Source organism: Gorilla gorilla, chromosome X (genome assembly GCF_029281585.2).
Source record: "Gorilla gorilla gorilla isolate KB3781 chromosome X, NHGRI_mGorGor1-v2.1_pri, whole genome shotgun sequence".
NCBI classification, from domain to species: Eukaryota; Metazoa; Chordata; class Mammalia; order Primates; family Hominidae; genus Gorilla; species Gorilla gorilla.
Genome location: NC_073247.2, coordinates 97,964,134 through 97,981,726, shown reverse-complemented (window position 1 = coordinate 97,981,726; position 17,593 = coordinate 97,964,134). Strand labels below are relative to the sequence as shown.

At 35.7% G+C, this 17,593-nt stretch overlaps 2 protein-coding genes across 3 annotated transcripts in view; one reads left to right on the top strand and one right to left on the bottom strand.

Annotated features, from left to right (window-relative positions):
- DACH2 (dachshund family transcription factor 2) overlaps nt 1–17,010 on the bottom strand; it is a 675,532-nt gene extending 658,522 nt beyond the window's left edge. For both annotated transcript variants that reach the window (XM_055375960.1, XM_019018988.2), the window contains exon 1: nt 16,353–17,010. In XM_055375960.1, the coding sequence (XP_055231935.1) occupies nt 16,353–16,840 (488 nt within the window). In that variant the 5' untranslated portion in view covers nt 16,841–17,010. The remainder of the gene's footprint in view (nt 1–16,352) is intronic.
- On the top strand, nt 4,247–5,265 carry LOC101136757 (putative elongation factor 1-alpha-like 3). Its single transcript, XM_004064465.4, has 2 exons — nt 4,247–4,703; nt 4,738–5,265. Exons 1-2 carry the CDS (start codon nt 4,262–4,264, stop codon nt 5,220–5,222), a joined length of 927 nt encoding a protein of 308 aa, XP_004064513.2. The 5' UTR covers nt 4,247–4,261; the 3' UTR covers nt 5,223–5,265.
- Nucleotides 17,011–17,593: the final 583 nt, after the last annotated feature.

Genomic DNA, 17,593 nt, shown 5'->3' with positions numbered 1-17,593 from the left:
CCTTCGTACATTGTTGGCGGAAATGTAAATTAGTACAATAACTATGGAGAACAATTTGGAGGGTCCTCAAAAATCTAAAATTTGAGCTACCATATGATCCTGCAATACCACTGCAGAGTATATACACAAAAGAAAGGAAATCAGTATATCGAAGAGATACCTGCACTCCCTTGTTCATTGCAGCACTGTTTACAATAGCTAAGATTTGGAAGCAACCTAAGTTCCATCAATGGATGAATGGATAAAGAAAATGTGGTACACAATTGCCCCCAAAAGAATAAAATACCTACGAATACAGTGAACCAGGGAGGTGAAAGATCTCTACAATGAGAATTACAAAACACTGCTCAAAAAAAATCAGAAAAGATACAAATGGAAAAACATCCCATGCTTATGGGTCAAAATAATCAATATCATTAAAATGGCCACAATGCCCAAAGCAATTTACAGATTCAATGCTATTCCTATCAAACTACCAATGACGTTCTTCACAAAACTAGAAAAAAAAAACTATTTTAAAATTTATATAGAACCAAAAAAGAGCCCGAATAGCCAAGGCATTCCTAAGCAAAAAGAACAAAGCCGGAGGCATCACATTACCCAACTTCATACTATACTACAGGACTACAGTAACCAAAACAGCATGGTACTGGTACAAGAACAGACACACAGACCAATGGAACAGAATACAGAACCCAAAAATAAGGCCTCACACCTACAACCACCTGATCTTTGACAAACCTAACAAGGACAAGCAATGAGCAAAAGACTCCCTATTCAGTAAATGGTGCTGGGATAACTGGCTAGACGTATGCAGAAGACTGAAGCTGGACCCCTTCCTTACACCATATACTAAACTCAACTCAGGATGGATTAAAGACTTAAATGGAAAACCCAAAACTATTAAAATCCTGGAAGACAACCTAGTCAATACCATCCTGGACATAGGAACGGGCAAAGATTTCATGACAAAGACACCAAAGGCAATCGCAACAAAAGCAAAAATTGACAAGTGGAATCTAATTAAATTTAAGAGCTTCTGCACAGCAAAAGAAACTATCAACAGCGTAAACAGACAACCTACAGAATGGGAGAAAATATTCACAAACTATGCATTTGATAAAGGTAATATCAAATCTCTATAAGGAACTTAAGCAAATTTACAAGAAAAAAACAAACCACCCCATTAAAAACTGAGCAAAGGACCTGAACAGACACTTTTCAAAAGAAGACAGACATGTGGCCAACAAGCATATGAAAAAAGCTCAATATCACTGATCATTAGAGAAACCAAATCAAAACCACAATGAGATACCATCTCACACCAGTCAGAATGGCTATTACTAGAAGGCAAAAAATAAATAAATAAATAACATGCTGGTGAGGTTGCGGAGAAAAGGGAACACTTACACACTGTTGGGCAGAGTGTAAATTAGTTCAACCATTGTGTAAAACAGTTTGGTGATTCCTCAAAGAGCGAAAAGCAGAACTACCATTTGACCCAGCAATCCCAGTACTGGGTATAAAACCAACGGAATATAATCTGTTTTATTATAAAGACACATTCACGTGTCTGTTCATTGCAGCGCTATTCACAATAGCAAAGACATAGAATCAACATACATGCCCATCGATGACAGAAATGGATTAAAAAAAAGTGATACATATACACCACGGAATATTATGCAGCCATAAAAAACGATGAGATTGTGTCTTTTGTGGGAGGCTGGAGGCTATTACCCTCAGCAAACCAATGCAAAAACAGAAAACCAAATACCACATATTCTCACTTATAAGTGGGAGCTAAATGATGAGAACTTATGAACACAAAAAAGTAAACAACAGACATTGGGATATACTTGAGTGGGGAGGTGGGAGGAGAAAGAGAAGCAGAAAAGATTATTATTGGGTACTGGGCTTAATTCCTGGGTGACGAAATAATCTGTATAACAAATCCCAGTCACATGAGTTTACCTAGGTAACAAACCTTCACAGGTATTCCTGAACCTAAAATAAACATTAAAAAAAAGAAAATGTGGTACATACACACAATGGAGTACTATTAGCCATAAAAAAGAGTGAGACCCAGTCATTTGCAACAACATGCATGGAACTGGAGATCATTATGCTAAGTGAAATAATCCAGGCACAGGAAGACACACATCACATGTTCTCACTTATTTGTGGGATCTTAAAATCAAAACAATTGAACTAATAGACACAGAAAGTAGAAGGATAGTTACCAGAGGCTTGGAAGAATAGTGAAGGGCTGGAGGGAAGGTGGGGATGGTTAATGGGTACAAAAAAAAATAGAGGGAATGAATAAGACCTACTATTTGATAGTACAATAGGGTGACCAGAGTCAATAAGAACTTAACTGTACTTTTTAAAATAACTTAGAGTGTAATTAAATTGTTTATAACTCAAAGAATAAATGCTTGAGTGGATGGATACCCCACTCTCCATGATGTGGTTATTTCACATTGCATGCCTATATAAAAATATCTCATGTACCCCATAAATACATACATCTACTATGTAACCACAAAAATTTTAAAAAATAACTTAAAAATAAACTTTTACCTAAAAAAGTGTATATACAAAAATATAAATAATTTATTCTCAACACATTTCAAAAATGTGCTATGGCAAGCTAGAATCAGCACAGGAATAGTAAGAACATTTACCAAGGATATGTAAATGGACACTTTATAATTTTTTAATTAAAGTAACATTTACAAGAATACTAAACGAATATTACTTTAATACAACATGTATACAAATGTTTTATTAAGGTTTTTAATGCCACCTCAAATGGAGTAACATTTCTACATTTTGCCTTCAGTGTTTTTTTCTTTTTGTTCACAGCTAATATCTGTATGTCCTTTGTTCCTGTTCATTATTAATCTGATTAATCTTACCACTAAAATGAAGACAATTAAAAGGGATAATTCATTCAAGAACTCTATGGATATGCCTTCATCAGTACACTCTATACTGCCTACTTCCCACCTATCAGTTAGTTCCTGGTCTATTCTCTATTTACATAAGAAACATTTTCTCATCAGGTTTTCTCCACCCTTTTTTAGTTTCATTCCTTTGTTCATTCCCAAATAGAACTCCATCAATGCTAACATGACCCAAATTTAGTCCACCTGTCTGTAAAATCAAGAGGCTTCCTAACTAAACAGAAAACTAAATTATTGAGCTTCACTGCCCCTTCTTTGAAGGAACATGAATCCATATGGGACAAAGGCTTTTACATATTTCCCACTAATGTAGAGAAAGACCTCAAAAAAAAGGAATTCTTGGATTTTATTTACGTTTAAAAACTGAGAACCATCTTGGAAACAAAAAACAAAAATTAAAAAAAAGAAACAAAATACCAAACTTAATACACAGCATATCTGTCATTCAATTCAATGAGACAAAACTGTAAAGAATAATGAAAGCTTTAGGCTGCTCTGCCTATGGAGTAGTCATTCCTTTATTCCTTTACTTTCGTGATAAACTTGCTTTCACTTTAAAACAAGGAAGAATAATAAAAGCTTTAGATTGTGGCAGAATAGGGATTATGTAAACATCATACGACTTTACAAAAAAGAACATGCCCCTAAAATAACAAAAACCTGTCAGTCTTCTAGCATGACAAGGAACAACGCAAAAGAACTGCAAATTTGAGAATGTGGCTATATCAAATGTACGTATACCAATTAAACACTGGAGCAGTTACTACTCTCTTTAGAGGTCACAATGTTCTATATGTGCCCATCATGAAAATGACTGCTCTTGACAGGATATAATCAGCATCAAGACTATATAATGTTCCTTTTCTTAATTGCAAGCTGAAAATCAATTAATTATTCTCTTCACAGAGTAGAAACGCTTCACAAAAATCTGATTTAGAGTTATACTTATCAATGCATTCTAACCCAAAGCTATAATTCCTCTGGTGTCAAGAAATTTTTATTTAACTGAAGGAAGACGGTTATTTAGGGGTTCTGAACACAGGAAGGTGTGTTAAAGTCAGTAACTGGCCTCATGTAATTTGCCAGGTTTTGATCTGCTAACACCTGTAATGACTACTGTATCCATTAAGAACGTGATTACAGGGACATCTCAGATTGACTGTGCTGTCCTGATTGTTGCTGCTGGTGTTGGTGAATTTGAAGCTGGTATCTCCAAGAATGGGCAGACCAGTGAGCATGCCCTTCTGGCTTACACATTGGATGTGAAACAACTAATTGTTGGTGTTAACAAAATGAATTCCACTGAGCCACCCTGCAGCCAGAAGAGATATGAGGAAATCATTAAGGAAGTCAGCACTTACATTAAGAAAATTGGCTACAACCCCAACACAGTAGCATTTGTGCCAATTTCTGGTTGGAATGATGACAACATGCTGGAGCCAACTGCTAACGTGCCTTCGTTCGAGGGATGGAAAGTCACCTGTAAAGATGGCAATGACAGTGGAACCACGCTGCTTGAGGCTCTGGACTACATCCTACAACCATCTGGTCCAACCGACAAGCCCTTGCGCCTGCCTCTCCAGGATGTCCACAAAATTGGTGGCATTGGTACTGTACTTGGTGGTCAAGTGAAGACTGGTGTTCTCAAACCCGGTACGGTGGTCACCTTTGCTGCAGTCGATGTTACAACTGAAATAAAGTCTGTTGAAATGCACCAGGAAGCTTTGAGTGAAATAAAATAAAGCTTCGAGTGAAATGAAATAAAGCTTTATTCCCGGGAACAACGTGGGCTTCAATATCAAGAATGTGTCTGTCAAGGATGTTCATGGTGGCAACATTGCTGGTGACAGCAAAAATGGCCCACCAATGAAAGCAGCCGGCATCACTGCTCAGGTGATCATCCTGAACCATCCAGGCCAAATCAGTGCTGGCTATACTCCTGTACTGGATTGCCACATGGCTCACACTGCATGCAAGTTTGCTGTACTGAAGGAAAAGATTGATCACCATTCTGGTAAGAAGCTGGAAGATGGCTCTAAATTCTTGAAGTCCGGTGATGCTGCCATCATTGATATGGTTCCTGGCAACCTCATGTGTATTGAGAGCTTCTCAGACTATCCTCCTCTGGGTCACTTTGGTGTTTGTGATATGAGACAGACAGTTGCTGTGGGTGTCATCAAGGCAGTGGACCAGAAGGATGCTGGAGCTGGCAAGGTCACCAAGTCTGCCCAGAAAGCTCAGAAGGCTAAATGAATATCATCCCTAATACCTGCCACCCCAGTCTTAATCAGTGGTGGAAGAAGAATCTTTGAACTGTTTGTTTCAATGGGACATTTAAGTTTAATAGTAAAAGACTGGTTAATGATAACAAGGCATTGTAAAATCTTTAGAAGGAAGACAGAATGTTTTGTGGAACACTTTGTTTTTTTTGTTTTCTTTTTTACATGTGGCAGTTTTAAGTTATTAGTTTTTAAAATCAGTACTTTTTAATGGAAACAACTTGATCAAAATCTGTCACACAATTTTGCAGACCCACTAAAACAGAGTTTAATCAGAAAAAAAGGAAATAAAATTTAATATTAGAATAAGTAAAATATATTTAGACAGGTAAATATGCTGAGAACATTTTATAATGCACTGCAAAGCCAAATCAATGTTATTTTAATTTTCCACGTTTTTGAATTATATGTATTGTTTACTCTTCCTTCCACTAATGTAGGTTAGCTGAGAGTTAACCATGAAACAATAAAACTCAACCTAGATAATCTGGAGATGAGACAATAAGAATGTGGCAAGTTCTTAGTATCACCACTTCCCCTGATAAGGAGACTTGCACATAGTAGGTGCTTACTAAATATTTGTTGAAATGAATTGACTTGGAAAATATCATGTTTAAAGTGAATATGCTAATTGGCTTATAAAGTGAAACCTAAAGATTGTATGCTTTGCATAAAATGTACTATGGAGTAATTTTTTTTCTATGAACAAATTCCCCTTTTGCATACCTCAGATAAAAACCTAGAGGGAACTCACAGATTTTTCTACAAAATAAATTTAGAAGTTTAGCAGATTACAGGATATTTTCAAAGCAGCAAGCTTAACAGTAACATTAAACATTTAATTATACATGTTTGCAAATAATCTGGTTTTGTAAAGTTATTTACATTTAAATATAACATATTTAAGGGTCAATCTACTCTGGATGAACAAAAATAAACAACTCTCATCTCTGTTTTAATTTTTGGCATAATATTGTATAGGACCACATGCAAAGCAAATGATGCTCTAAGATTGAGGATCTTACTAGTTTAAAACTCTTAACACAAATCAAAGCAAGCTTTTTAACATAATTTTTTTAAAAATCCACAGTTGCATGTTTTATAACAAAAACGTGTGTCTCATGGATTGATTAACTTTATGAATTTTAAGAATTCATATCCCTTTTAACAAATATATATCATAAAAAGTTACTAAGGTCAATTAACTATGGTCATTCTTAAGTGGAAATACATGTTTTATTTCATGCTCCTTTTTATGTGTACTTTATAAGATAAGAACACTTTCTGCACTCATAAAACTAAAATACCTTGTTTTGTATCTTAATAACTGACTATTTTTAGTTGGACTTTTCTGGTATAATTCCGAAGACTGAAAAAAGTCTAATGTTTACTGATATAATGCATGAGGCAGATATGGGAAAGGAAATTTAAGGATTATTCAATAATAGATGTGGCAAAATTTTGTAATCTCAAATATTTCATAATTTAGTAAATATAATAGGAGGGATAATACAGCTTATACACCCCAAGCTAATGATAGGATGATGGTAGTCTGTATGGTCCATGAAAGAACAGACTGTTTTGTTCATTTTGTTCACAGCACCTAGCACCTAGACCACTGCCTGGCACCACAAAGAATACCCTTAATAAGTGCTGGATAGACACACACACACACACACACACACACACACACGCACAGGCTATCATAACAAATCTAATCATGAGCGATCAAAATGGTTGTGAAGAAGTTTTTATTTAAATTCCAATAATTAAATAGATAGACATGAATTTTCCAAATGTCTACAGCTTAAAGACAATACAGCAAAAGACATACTCACTGGTTGCCACTGCACTCCTGCCTGGGTGACAGAGCCAGACCTTGTCCCAAACAAAAACAAAAACAAAAACAAAACACACATACACAAAAAAAAACCCATACTCACTGACGTCTAACTTATGTCCTCTGGGGAGGTCAACTTGCGGTTTGGTAATTAAACTTCCTTAAATTGAACCCAAAAGGGGAACCATATCATAATGCATCCCATCTTATCATCAGTAGTGTTATATAGAGCAAGTCTTCAGTGTCTGCACATTTACTATCATTTTAGAATGATCAAGGCTTTGACTACATATATAATATTTTATGGATGATCTTTTTTATCATATTAAAGTTTTTATATAGTTTCTGTGAATTTAGTATGCTTTAATATGGCATTAAACTCAAGATTCTTAAAATAGGTGCTCTGTAATTGCACCTATATACCCTGCTACCAAAGGCCATTAAGAGATAGTATAGTCTTATATGATAATTACATATGTTTTCAAAATGTTTTTACTTCAGTATAGCAGGATATCTCATAATGTATACATAATATACATAATGCATTAACAGTATGATAAAAATAAATTTTTCTAAATACTGTTCATAAAAATAAATACATAATTAATATTGCTTGTGATGATAGTACTATACTTTTTAGACAAACGAGAGATAGACTTCTCTCAAAATAACTGAAAGCTCAGAAACTAACATATTGCTGTAAGCTATAATGGTTATAACTGTTAATCCAATACACCTTTTATACAAACCCATAAACACATGAGTGGAAAAATAGCACAGATGTTCATCTCTAATGCAATTTCCATTCAATTTCCTAAGTGCGGTCCCTGTGTGCAAACTAGCTTAACGTTATGTTTAGCTTGCAAATTCTTTTAATAAATAATGAATGCAATAAAACTAGATCAATGGCAAGCTGAGAAATCATAAAAAAAGGCTTTTGTGTTCAGGCTGTTGCCCATTTCAAACTTTAATCCGGCGACAGATCAATATTACTTTTTTCTTTTTAACTCATCACATAAATAGCAGATAGACTAAATGTAGCCCAAATGCTGTTACTAGCTAGTAGTTGCCAGCAACCTGATAAGATCATTGTACACAATTGCAATCGAATGCTATATAGCTTTGTATACACACTACATTACACACCATTAAACAGTCAATTTGTTTAAAAATAAAAAGATTACATAGCAATAAAAATACTGTGGCTTATTATTTTTTAACTTTCCTGTATCATATACTTTTTCCAGTAGTATAATTACAAAGTTTCCACCACAATTTGCTCTAATAAACAAAGTAATTGTGATGGGTCAAAACAGTACACAGATACGAGTAGTTTCAACTTCAGGGTTCCTAGATTAAAGGAAATTTTACTCTTCAAAATTAATTACACCTGAAAGAACTAAGTTATTCTTTTAAATGGGTGGTGAGGAGGATACTTCATGCAAATTTGAGTTTCATTGGATTGGGCCTTAAGATTATTCAGGAAAAAAATCAAATCATTCTTTTTAACATGTATTTGTGTTCTATTCACAGACTAGAAAGAAGGGAGGAAAACCCTCCTTTTACCAACTCATTTTGAATACACATGCATTTACTGTTTGAAAACAGGATCACAAGTCAACTGCCACAAGGGTTAGTGTTCATATCAAGTAGTATAAATCTAAATCACCAATAATCATTTTATGGTCTTAGGCTCATTTTATTTATTAATTCTTGCCTTTTCATAATATTTGAGCATCTCTACTGGGTTTTCACCTAAGGGAAATATCAAGAAGTCATACTTGCTTTGAAGATATACTTCATTTCAAATATTCTAAGTTCATATATTAGATTTTGATACCTTTACATATGTATTTGTGAAAGGTTTATGGCATGATTACAAATTGTTTTATTTTGGATTTAAAATTTCAGGATTAGTATATCTTCAATAACTGCATACTTTAACTATTTCTTACCTTTTGTTAAGGAACGTCATATACTGCAAAGAATTCTAATAAGAGGAATAAACGTGTGTATATGTGTATGCATAGTTGTATTCATTCAACAAATGTGAATTAAATGTCTAATATACACAGAACATTAGGCTTAATGAACCTTTTCAAAGAGCATTACTGGAGTTAAAAATGACTCCTCAGAAATTATTATTAAAAACCCAAGGTTTCGTTTTATGTAACAAATTCAGTTCTTTTTTAAGGATACCATGATAGGTATTGATAAAGATATCTTTTTCTTAAAACATATTCAATTTTGCATAAAACAATTTGTGTTACTTCTTAAATTCACAGTCTCAGTATAATATTTTCACCAATTTTAACATACAAATTTAGTGTTGAAGAAGGATGTGGTGAGATACCACCATAAAGGCATTTACACATTTTAAAGAAAAATTGAAAAAAAGTTAACTATTTTCCATAATTTATTGAAGTTCATTTTCAACTTTTCTTTAAACTCTACCATAGATAATAGTATACATATCATAAACATCCAACATTAGCCTAACCACTGGGGATACAATTTTTCCTGAATTTGAGATCTAAATAGTATCATTTAACAGTGTTTACTGTTTTCCTATTCTAACAAAGGTAGGAATAAAATTATGATTAAGGAATACTGTGTAGGCTTTCAAAGAGGATCTACTTCTAAAAACTGATTTTTAAAATATATATTCTTCAGAAAGCTGAATAAGAGAAAATTTGAACCTCCTTTTTAAAATTTGCATTTTCAAATATCAGACTAACTGAAAAGTTATATCACCTACAATATTAAATTCAAAATATTTCACATCAATTGACAGCATTGTTTCTCTCTCAGAATCAAGGAAACAAAGCCATGGGTTAAATGAAATGAAGTACAGTAGTTATGATATTTAATGCAGGTAAGTAATAAATTTCACTAGCATATATCAAAGTTCCTTTTGGTGACCATATGCTTTTCTATAGTTTAAGAAATTAAACTATAAAAGTAGCATTTATTGCTACTGGATAATTTATGATTTACAAATAATTAGCAAGAATATAAATATATTAAAATGAAATAAACTTTCCTGGGATTTTCAGCATTACAAAGTGAATAAACGATGAATACACAATGGACAGGCTGTCTCCTTTCTACTAAAAAAAATATTAAATCCTGAAGGGGTTCTAAATCCCTTCATAAGAGTATATTGCAGCTGCATTAAGCCAACAAAAAGCTTATTAGTAAGGATTTAAAAACTAACACCCTTCTGTAATCAATTTGGATACAGTATTATTCTATTTATAGTGACACTTTCAATGTGTCCCAATCATATATTACTAATTCTCATTTTTCCTGCTATGATTAAATATTAATGTAGAGGCACTATTAAGCAGCTACACTATATTTAGGCTTTAATATGTTGATTTCCACCATTTTGGAATAGTTCACAATATAGCATGAGTACTGAGACTCTTTCCCATGAAAAATCTTAAGATTGATTTGGTATTTTTCTCCGATTCGCAAATAAAATAAATTTAGTTGTTCTAGCAGAAAATGGAAAAAGGGATGCCGCCACTTTAAAAGCTTCAATCTCTTTGACATTGCTGGCAGTGTATGGGAACATTAATGCATCTTTCATGATAACAAGCTAAGAATAACATCTAGACATCAAACCGAGCAGAGAATCCATCTGAAGTGATTCATTCAGATCTGTCTCATTGATTTATTAAACACAGGGCAACATCTGCAGCCTCACAGAGCCGCTTGGTGAAATTAATGCAAGATCAATTCAAATGGAAAAAAGTGTAAAAGAGATAAATCAAAACACAATTTGCATGCAGTTGCACAATCAGGCTTATTGGGTACAAATGCTCAATTTCCCTTCCAAAGCAAATGTGTTTAAATGTTGTTTTATCTTTTTAGAATTGTGTGATCTGAAGTGACAGTGAAGAGTTTTGCAGGTTGAGATGGTGAAAGGGAAGAAAAGGAGGAAATAAATGCAACCAAAGGCTTTTTGAATATGCAACAAGAATATCATTAATACCTAATTGTTTTGCTTTGAGGGAAAGGTTTGATGTCTTTTTCACAAAAACATAATATTTTCAGTTTTGGATCAATTAGGATGGTTTTAATACATATTTAAAATGTATAGAGTAGATAACCCCAAATCATTTGTATCTCTAAATGCATAAGATAAAGTGCCACTGGATAGCTAGATTACCAACTGAAATATAACATGTTGTGATTAGGCTTTTCACAATTATATTTGTCTGCTAGAAGCATGTTAAAGACATCTATGAATTTCATTAAGACAAAATAAGGTTACCTAAGAAAGCATCAAATAATTCAGACTTGATATCTTCTATAGGTACTAGGTATTTCCTGTGTAAAACCATATAAAACATTAATGTCTGAAGACCATCATGTCCTAATTATTTATTGACATTCATGTGCTATACATTGAGGATAATATGATACATAAAAATCCAGAGATATACTGCATCATGTCATGGATCATTTCTTTAATGTAGTATCCATCACCTAATAAATGAGTGAGGCACATATGAATACCAGCTAAAGTAGTTAAATACAAAACTGTTGGTTATTCAGAAGCGTATATTTAAAATGAATGTAAACATGGAAAGTCTATGCATTGGCATATAATTATAATTGCTTTAATTATAATCTTGACATCATTCTTCTCATAAAGGACAGAGCATTGTTGACCATGTGGCTGCTTTTAACAGACAATATGACTATCTTTTCATCGTCCTATAGAATAAAATGTGCATTTACTACACAGATTCTTTTCTAAAATGTTTTTATCATTACTGAAAATGTAAGCCATACAAAATATTAACTCAGGAAAGTGATTCAAGTTCTGCAAAAATTTGACATTGCCTAACTGTAAATGTAAAACATAAATTTTCAAAGTAAATTATGCTACTCTGTATGGATCATGAACTATGAAGTACTCATCAAGTGTGACTACAAAGCCAAACTCATTGAGTGCTCATAATAACCATATTTCTAGTATTTGAAAATAGTCTTAAAATGTTGTAAAATGTGCTTTGATATTAAAAATCTCTTTAATATAAAACCGTATTTATGTTCTGTTTATATACTATCAAAATAACAAGAAACCACAATTGGAAATTTTACTTTAAAAACTGAATTCTATTTGTTTGAATATATGTTGAATCATGTCTCCAAATGCATTACTAAAATATTTTCTTAATCATACTTTCTTGTTTCTTCAAGCACCCATTTAACTCTAAATGACCGAATAACATTTAATCAGTTGGTCCTCAAACAAAATTAAATGCTGGTCATGAAATCTGACAATATTTTACTTTTATGTTGATAGGTAGGTAAAAAGAGAAACACTAAAATTTATTGATTGTTTAGTAATTTTCATATTTAGGAAAAACAATTTTTAATTTACTATTTTACTGCTGCATTAAACTTAGGAGAATTTAGTAAGAAAAATCTATTGCATAAGAGTGAAAATTGTCAACATTTACTTTCTAAACCTGCCTGTTCTCTCTGGTATTAAAAACTCTAAGTTTTCTTGCACAAAATATTAAACAGAAATCACAGTGCTTTATCTGCAAAAACAAAATCCAAAACAGTATAGTAATTTTTCCCATTTAGTGTTGATTCTTTTTATCATTTAAAAAATAATCCTCAAAATCATATCCTTATAATTAATTTTAGAAGTTAACAGTCATGAAGGAAAAATGTTGTACAGTTCTTTGAAATTACAGTGATGTAAACCTTGACTTGTCGAACAGAACAATGAATGGTCAAGAGTTTTAATCTTACTACCTCTCTAGTAGTTGAAGCAGATATTATTTCTTAACTTATTTTCTAGGAAGACAACTGAATATTTTGATAATTGGCTAACAACAAAATAGTTAATATAAGGCACTGGTAGTTCTTGCTGTGACTTTCAGTACTATCAAAGAAACAATTATGTATATATTTTACTCATTCATTTTTCTTCAGTGCACATAATGGGCACTGAAGCAAATCAAAATGTCACTTAGTGGCAATACCTTAAGGTCCTTGAAAGTGACCAATTTGAAAACAGTCCATTTTGTGTGTTCTGGGATAGCACAGAAAGCATTCCAAATGCTCTAAGCCAGGACTTGTACTCTTCCCCACATACTCAACAGAGAGGGGAAGAAATGTTTATTATACAGAAAGAGAAAATTGCCAATGACACCATTACAAATAGGCCTTCCATTCAACAACATATTATGAACATTTATCCATCAAGCGATGAAGATGAATCTCTTCTTTGAAATAAGAATAGTGTTTAAGAGTTTCCATTCGCTAAACATTTACTTTTTCCTTGCACTTCCCTCCCTGCTCTTAGCTAGAAGCACTAAGAAGTCATGAGTCCTGAAGGACAATCCTCTTTAGCCAGATCTCCATTGGTACATCACTCATCTTGGGGCATCTCTATAGGCTTTTCTGTTCCATCTTTCACTCTGTCTCAAGGCATCACTCTGCTCTTTTCCTGCATTTCTACTCTCTCACTGGCCTCGAGTCTCATCTACCTTACTTTGTCTCTCTTGGACCTCTTTCCTGTTTACATCCCTTACCTTTCTTTTCACTGAGTAGAAAAGTCACAGAAATAATGTTGATCTAAAAATTTCGCAATTTTCTTTAAAAATTCAGATTTTGGGAGTAACTTAAAGTATACATTTCTGTAAATAATCTTACCTAACGTCATAAAGCAGTTATTAAATGCATTATTATATTTTGTAATTTTAATAATGTGGTTAGGAGGGCACTTCGAATCAGTAAAATCTGTTGATATCATTTTACCATTAATTAGATTTTTCCCGGAAATTGTGGTTGTCTTCTATCTAAAATTGCAATTTAGGTGTGTTTCTAGTAGTTTTCCTCGTCTTCAGTAATGGATTGCATTCATAGAATATATTTCATAAATTTTTACAATTAATAAAATTGCAATACTTGTAACACAGTTTTAAAATATGAATATAATAAACCAAATACCCATAAAGAAAATAAAATGCAATAGAAGGCACATGAATCACATCACAGATCTATTTCTTCCTACATATTTAATATTTCTCTATCACCTTTATACACACACATACACAAAAGCAATTCACACACACGAAAAGTTACTATTGCTGTGATAAGCAGTAAATAAAAGCTAATTAGATAAAAATAATAATCTAAAAATACATGGTATAACAGGGTCCAAAAATATTACAAGATCACCTGCCTCTGGATTTTTTTTTAGTAAGTAGCTCTAATAAAAATTAGGAAAAGTTTCCATTTATAGAGAAAAGTATCAAAATCATATTAAAATACTAATCTATTTATTTGAAAATCATGGTCATAGGTTGTTCTCAAGAATGTGCAAATTAACTGAGGAAGGAAGAATTTCCTAAGTGTAATAATTGTTCCACTTTAAGAATGGGCATTTTTAGAGATGGGAGAGGGGGAAGAGAGAAAGAACAGGGATGGAGAGATGAGAGACTGATAAAGAGAGAGAGTTAATAAGAAAATAGGTTTTCATGTCTGCAATTATTTAAATGCTTGAGTGTTTTTGGATGGCAACAAATGAATTAGATGGCCACTATCTGAAGTCCCTTGTAACCTTTTTAGTTTGTGTACTAATAAAATGCTTTGTAGTTGAAATAAAATTGTCTTTTTACTCTTACAATCCATAATTGCCTGTTTTATTGAGGGAGCTGTTATCCTTTGTGTTTCAAGGCCATCTATCTTCCTTAAGAAAAGCTGATATAATAAACCAGCTTTGTAAGCCCTAAATATGAATCAGGTAGGAGTTCTCACATAAATAGTTTTCTGTTTAATTGCTTGAACACAGAAAAACACTGCTCAATTGAAGAAAAAAAAGAAGAAGGAAAAAGGTTCCCTTGTAAGTTCTGCAGCATTATCTTATTGCAGCAGTAAGCAACAGTTTGCCTACAAGTTGTCAGTATCATTCAACTATACATGGCAATTTGGATTTTACAACAGATGTGGCAAACTGTTACAGTTTTAGTTCACAGACCCAGAGATTTTATGATTTAAAGTTCATTTTGAGAAAGTTGTTGGTTTTTTATTTTATTTTTGCAAAATAATAAGCAGTAGTGCTGTTTTACAACAAAATCCTTTGCTCCTTTTAACCACGTGATGGTGATTTTTGTGCCAAATCTGTGCTTTCCTGAGATGTTACCAAACTGGAGATGGAATAAACACTAGAAGACTAATTCACAGGCGTTTAAAAAGTCAGATAATCTTGAGTATACTTTTTTCTTTTTAAACTCAGAAACATTGAACACAATTTGCTTCTCATATACAAATGGACATTTATTCACTAGTGTACTTCTAAACTGTGATATGAAGGAGGTACACTTACAACCAGGGAAGCTGGCCATCATCATTTAAGGAATCCCGTCTTTAAGGGAATGGGATCCTTCCAACTGTTCGCCTGGAAGAGCTGAGAGCATCCTCTCTAGAAATCTGCCAACTTGTACACCAACCTCCAATCCAGTCCCAGCCACAGTGATTCATGCCCCATATTGCCCTCTGCAGATAACCCAAAACGGACGATCCCAGGAAAGTGATATTTGTCGTCGTCCTTTTGTAAAAATAGTATCCATCGACTTTCCTGTATCGTGTACTGGGGAGCTTTGCGCAGCAAGCATGAGCATACGTTCTCACGCGCACTTGCACACACACACACCAACACCACCACAAACAACAACACCACACACCCCACACATTCTCACAACAAACACACGGGATGGGGATCGAATCACCCTCTGGGATGGATTCTAGACTTCCCACCCCCTGCATGCCCCAAATGCTGTGTTCTGGCTTGCCAGCTTAGGAGCCCAGTTTACAGCTCAGCCAGCCCCCAGAGAAAGCCCTTGGTATCCGTGTTCAGAAGAAAACCTATCCGACCCGTGCGGCCACAAAAGAGCAGGAAAGAAAACCAAATAGAGAAATTAACAAATAACCACGAACAGCCAAAAGCCATGCAAGATATGGGCAAAAGGCTGGAAAGTTTCAATAGAGGACTGCAAACTCAGTTTGCGGGACTTTTTTTGACCCAAGCCCTTGCACTGAGCGTGGACTAGAAGGCACCAGCATTAATGAAAGCTTCTAGTCCTCCTTCCCCACCGATTTACAGCGTGAAGAACAGAGGCAAACTAGTTAAGACTCACTCTACAAACAAAGTTGGATGAGGGTGGTGAGGCATGCAGAAGAGGCCAAAGGGGTAAGAGAAGTGGGAGAGCCAAGAAACGAGTGTCTCACCTGGCATTGGTGCAATCGGTGAACAAAGTTTCGAAGTCTTTCCTGGTGATGAGTTTGCAGCGGTTTACCCCGGGCTGGATGGCCCCCAGCCCGCGGAGGATCCGGACCTGCTCGACAGTACACACCACGGGGGATATATCCAGTCTCTTCAGCTTGGTGTACACAGTGTGCAAGCCTCCCACCAGGTGCTTGAGAAAAAGATCAAAGACTTGCGGCAGGCAGATCAGTTCCTGGCCGTCCATCAGGAACGAAGCCACCTTCATCCCGTGCATGTCGACCATGCGGCACTCGTTGGTGTTGGTGTTGCCGCTGCCGCCGCCTCCGGCACTGTTGCTGTGGCTATTAACCATGAAACTATTGATCATATTAGGAGTAAGACGAGGGGGCTCTCTGGGAGTCGAGTACAGGGGTTCGGCCCGGAATAAGCCCCCCGGGACGCCGGCGCCGCTGGAAGTTGCAGAGATCACTGGAGATGCGGAGACAGCCATGGTCACTCTGTCTCAATCGTGGGTCCTCCGGCCCTCGCTTTCTCGCCCTGACTCCTCTAGATCCCCTCGCACTCACTCCCTCACTCTCGCTCTCTCTGGCGCGCTCTCGCTGGCTCCGAACTGTTCGCAAGTCTTCAGCAGCCGGCTCACGCTCAAGCTCAACAAACAGTGAGCAGCCGGGACCCGCTGCGGCCCCAGACCCCACCCCCACCACACCCCCTCCGGAGACTGGCAGCGTCCCACAGCCAATGGGCCCCACCCCTTCTGCGCCCGAGCGCTCCGAATGGCTGCCGCTGGCGAGGAGGTGGAGACTCCCTGGCCGGCGTCCGACTACCTGAGTGGGTTCAGGCTCGACCGAGAACAGAGATCCAGTCCGAGAAGGGGGCGGTGTGGTGCCTCTGCTTCTTGCCTCTCAGCCAGACGAGAGAACTCCCAAATGTCACGCAGAGTTCTCAAAGTGGCCTATGCTGTGAACCCATCCGCTCCGCGCTCCGCTGGTGTCGGGGTGGAAACGCAAAGCGCGACTCCTGAACGTGCCTCCCCATGCCCCTTCCGCCACCTTACACCGGGTTAGATCGTGGAAAGTGAGGTGGCAGCTCCAATTCCACTTGCGCATCTCTCCCAAACTCTGCGGGGGCTAAGAGATGGCTTCGCCTAGCTTCCGGGAGAAAGACGCTAGCGAGTTCAGAAGTAAACAGCTCAGCCCTTTAGCCCACCTAAGCGCGCTTGGTGTAAATTTTCCCCTACCGAGCG

Bases quoted from the DNA above. Each gene is read 5' to 3' on its own strand.
- LOC101136757 (XM_004064465.4), top strand. From the start codon at position 4,262: ATGAATTCCACTGAGCCACCCTGCAGCCAGAAGAGATATGAGGAAATC. The intron at 4,704-4,737 runs TAAAATAAAGCT...TGAAATAAAGCT, and splicing joins CCAGGAAGCTTTGAGTGAAA to TTATTCCCGGGAACAACGTG.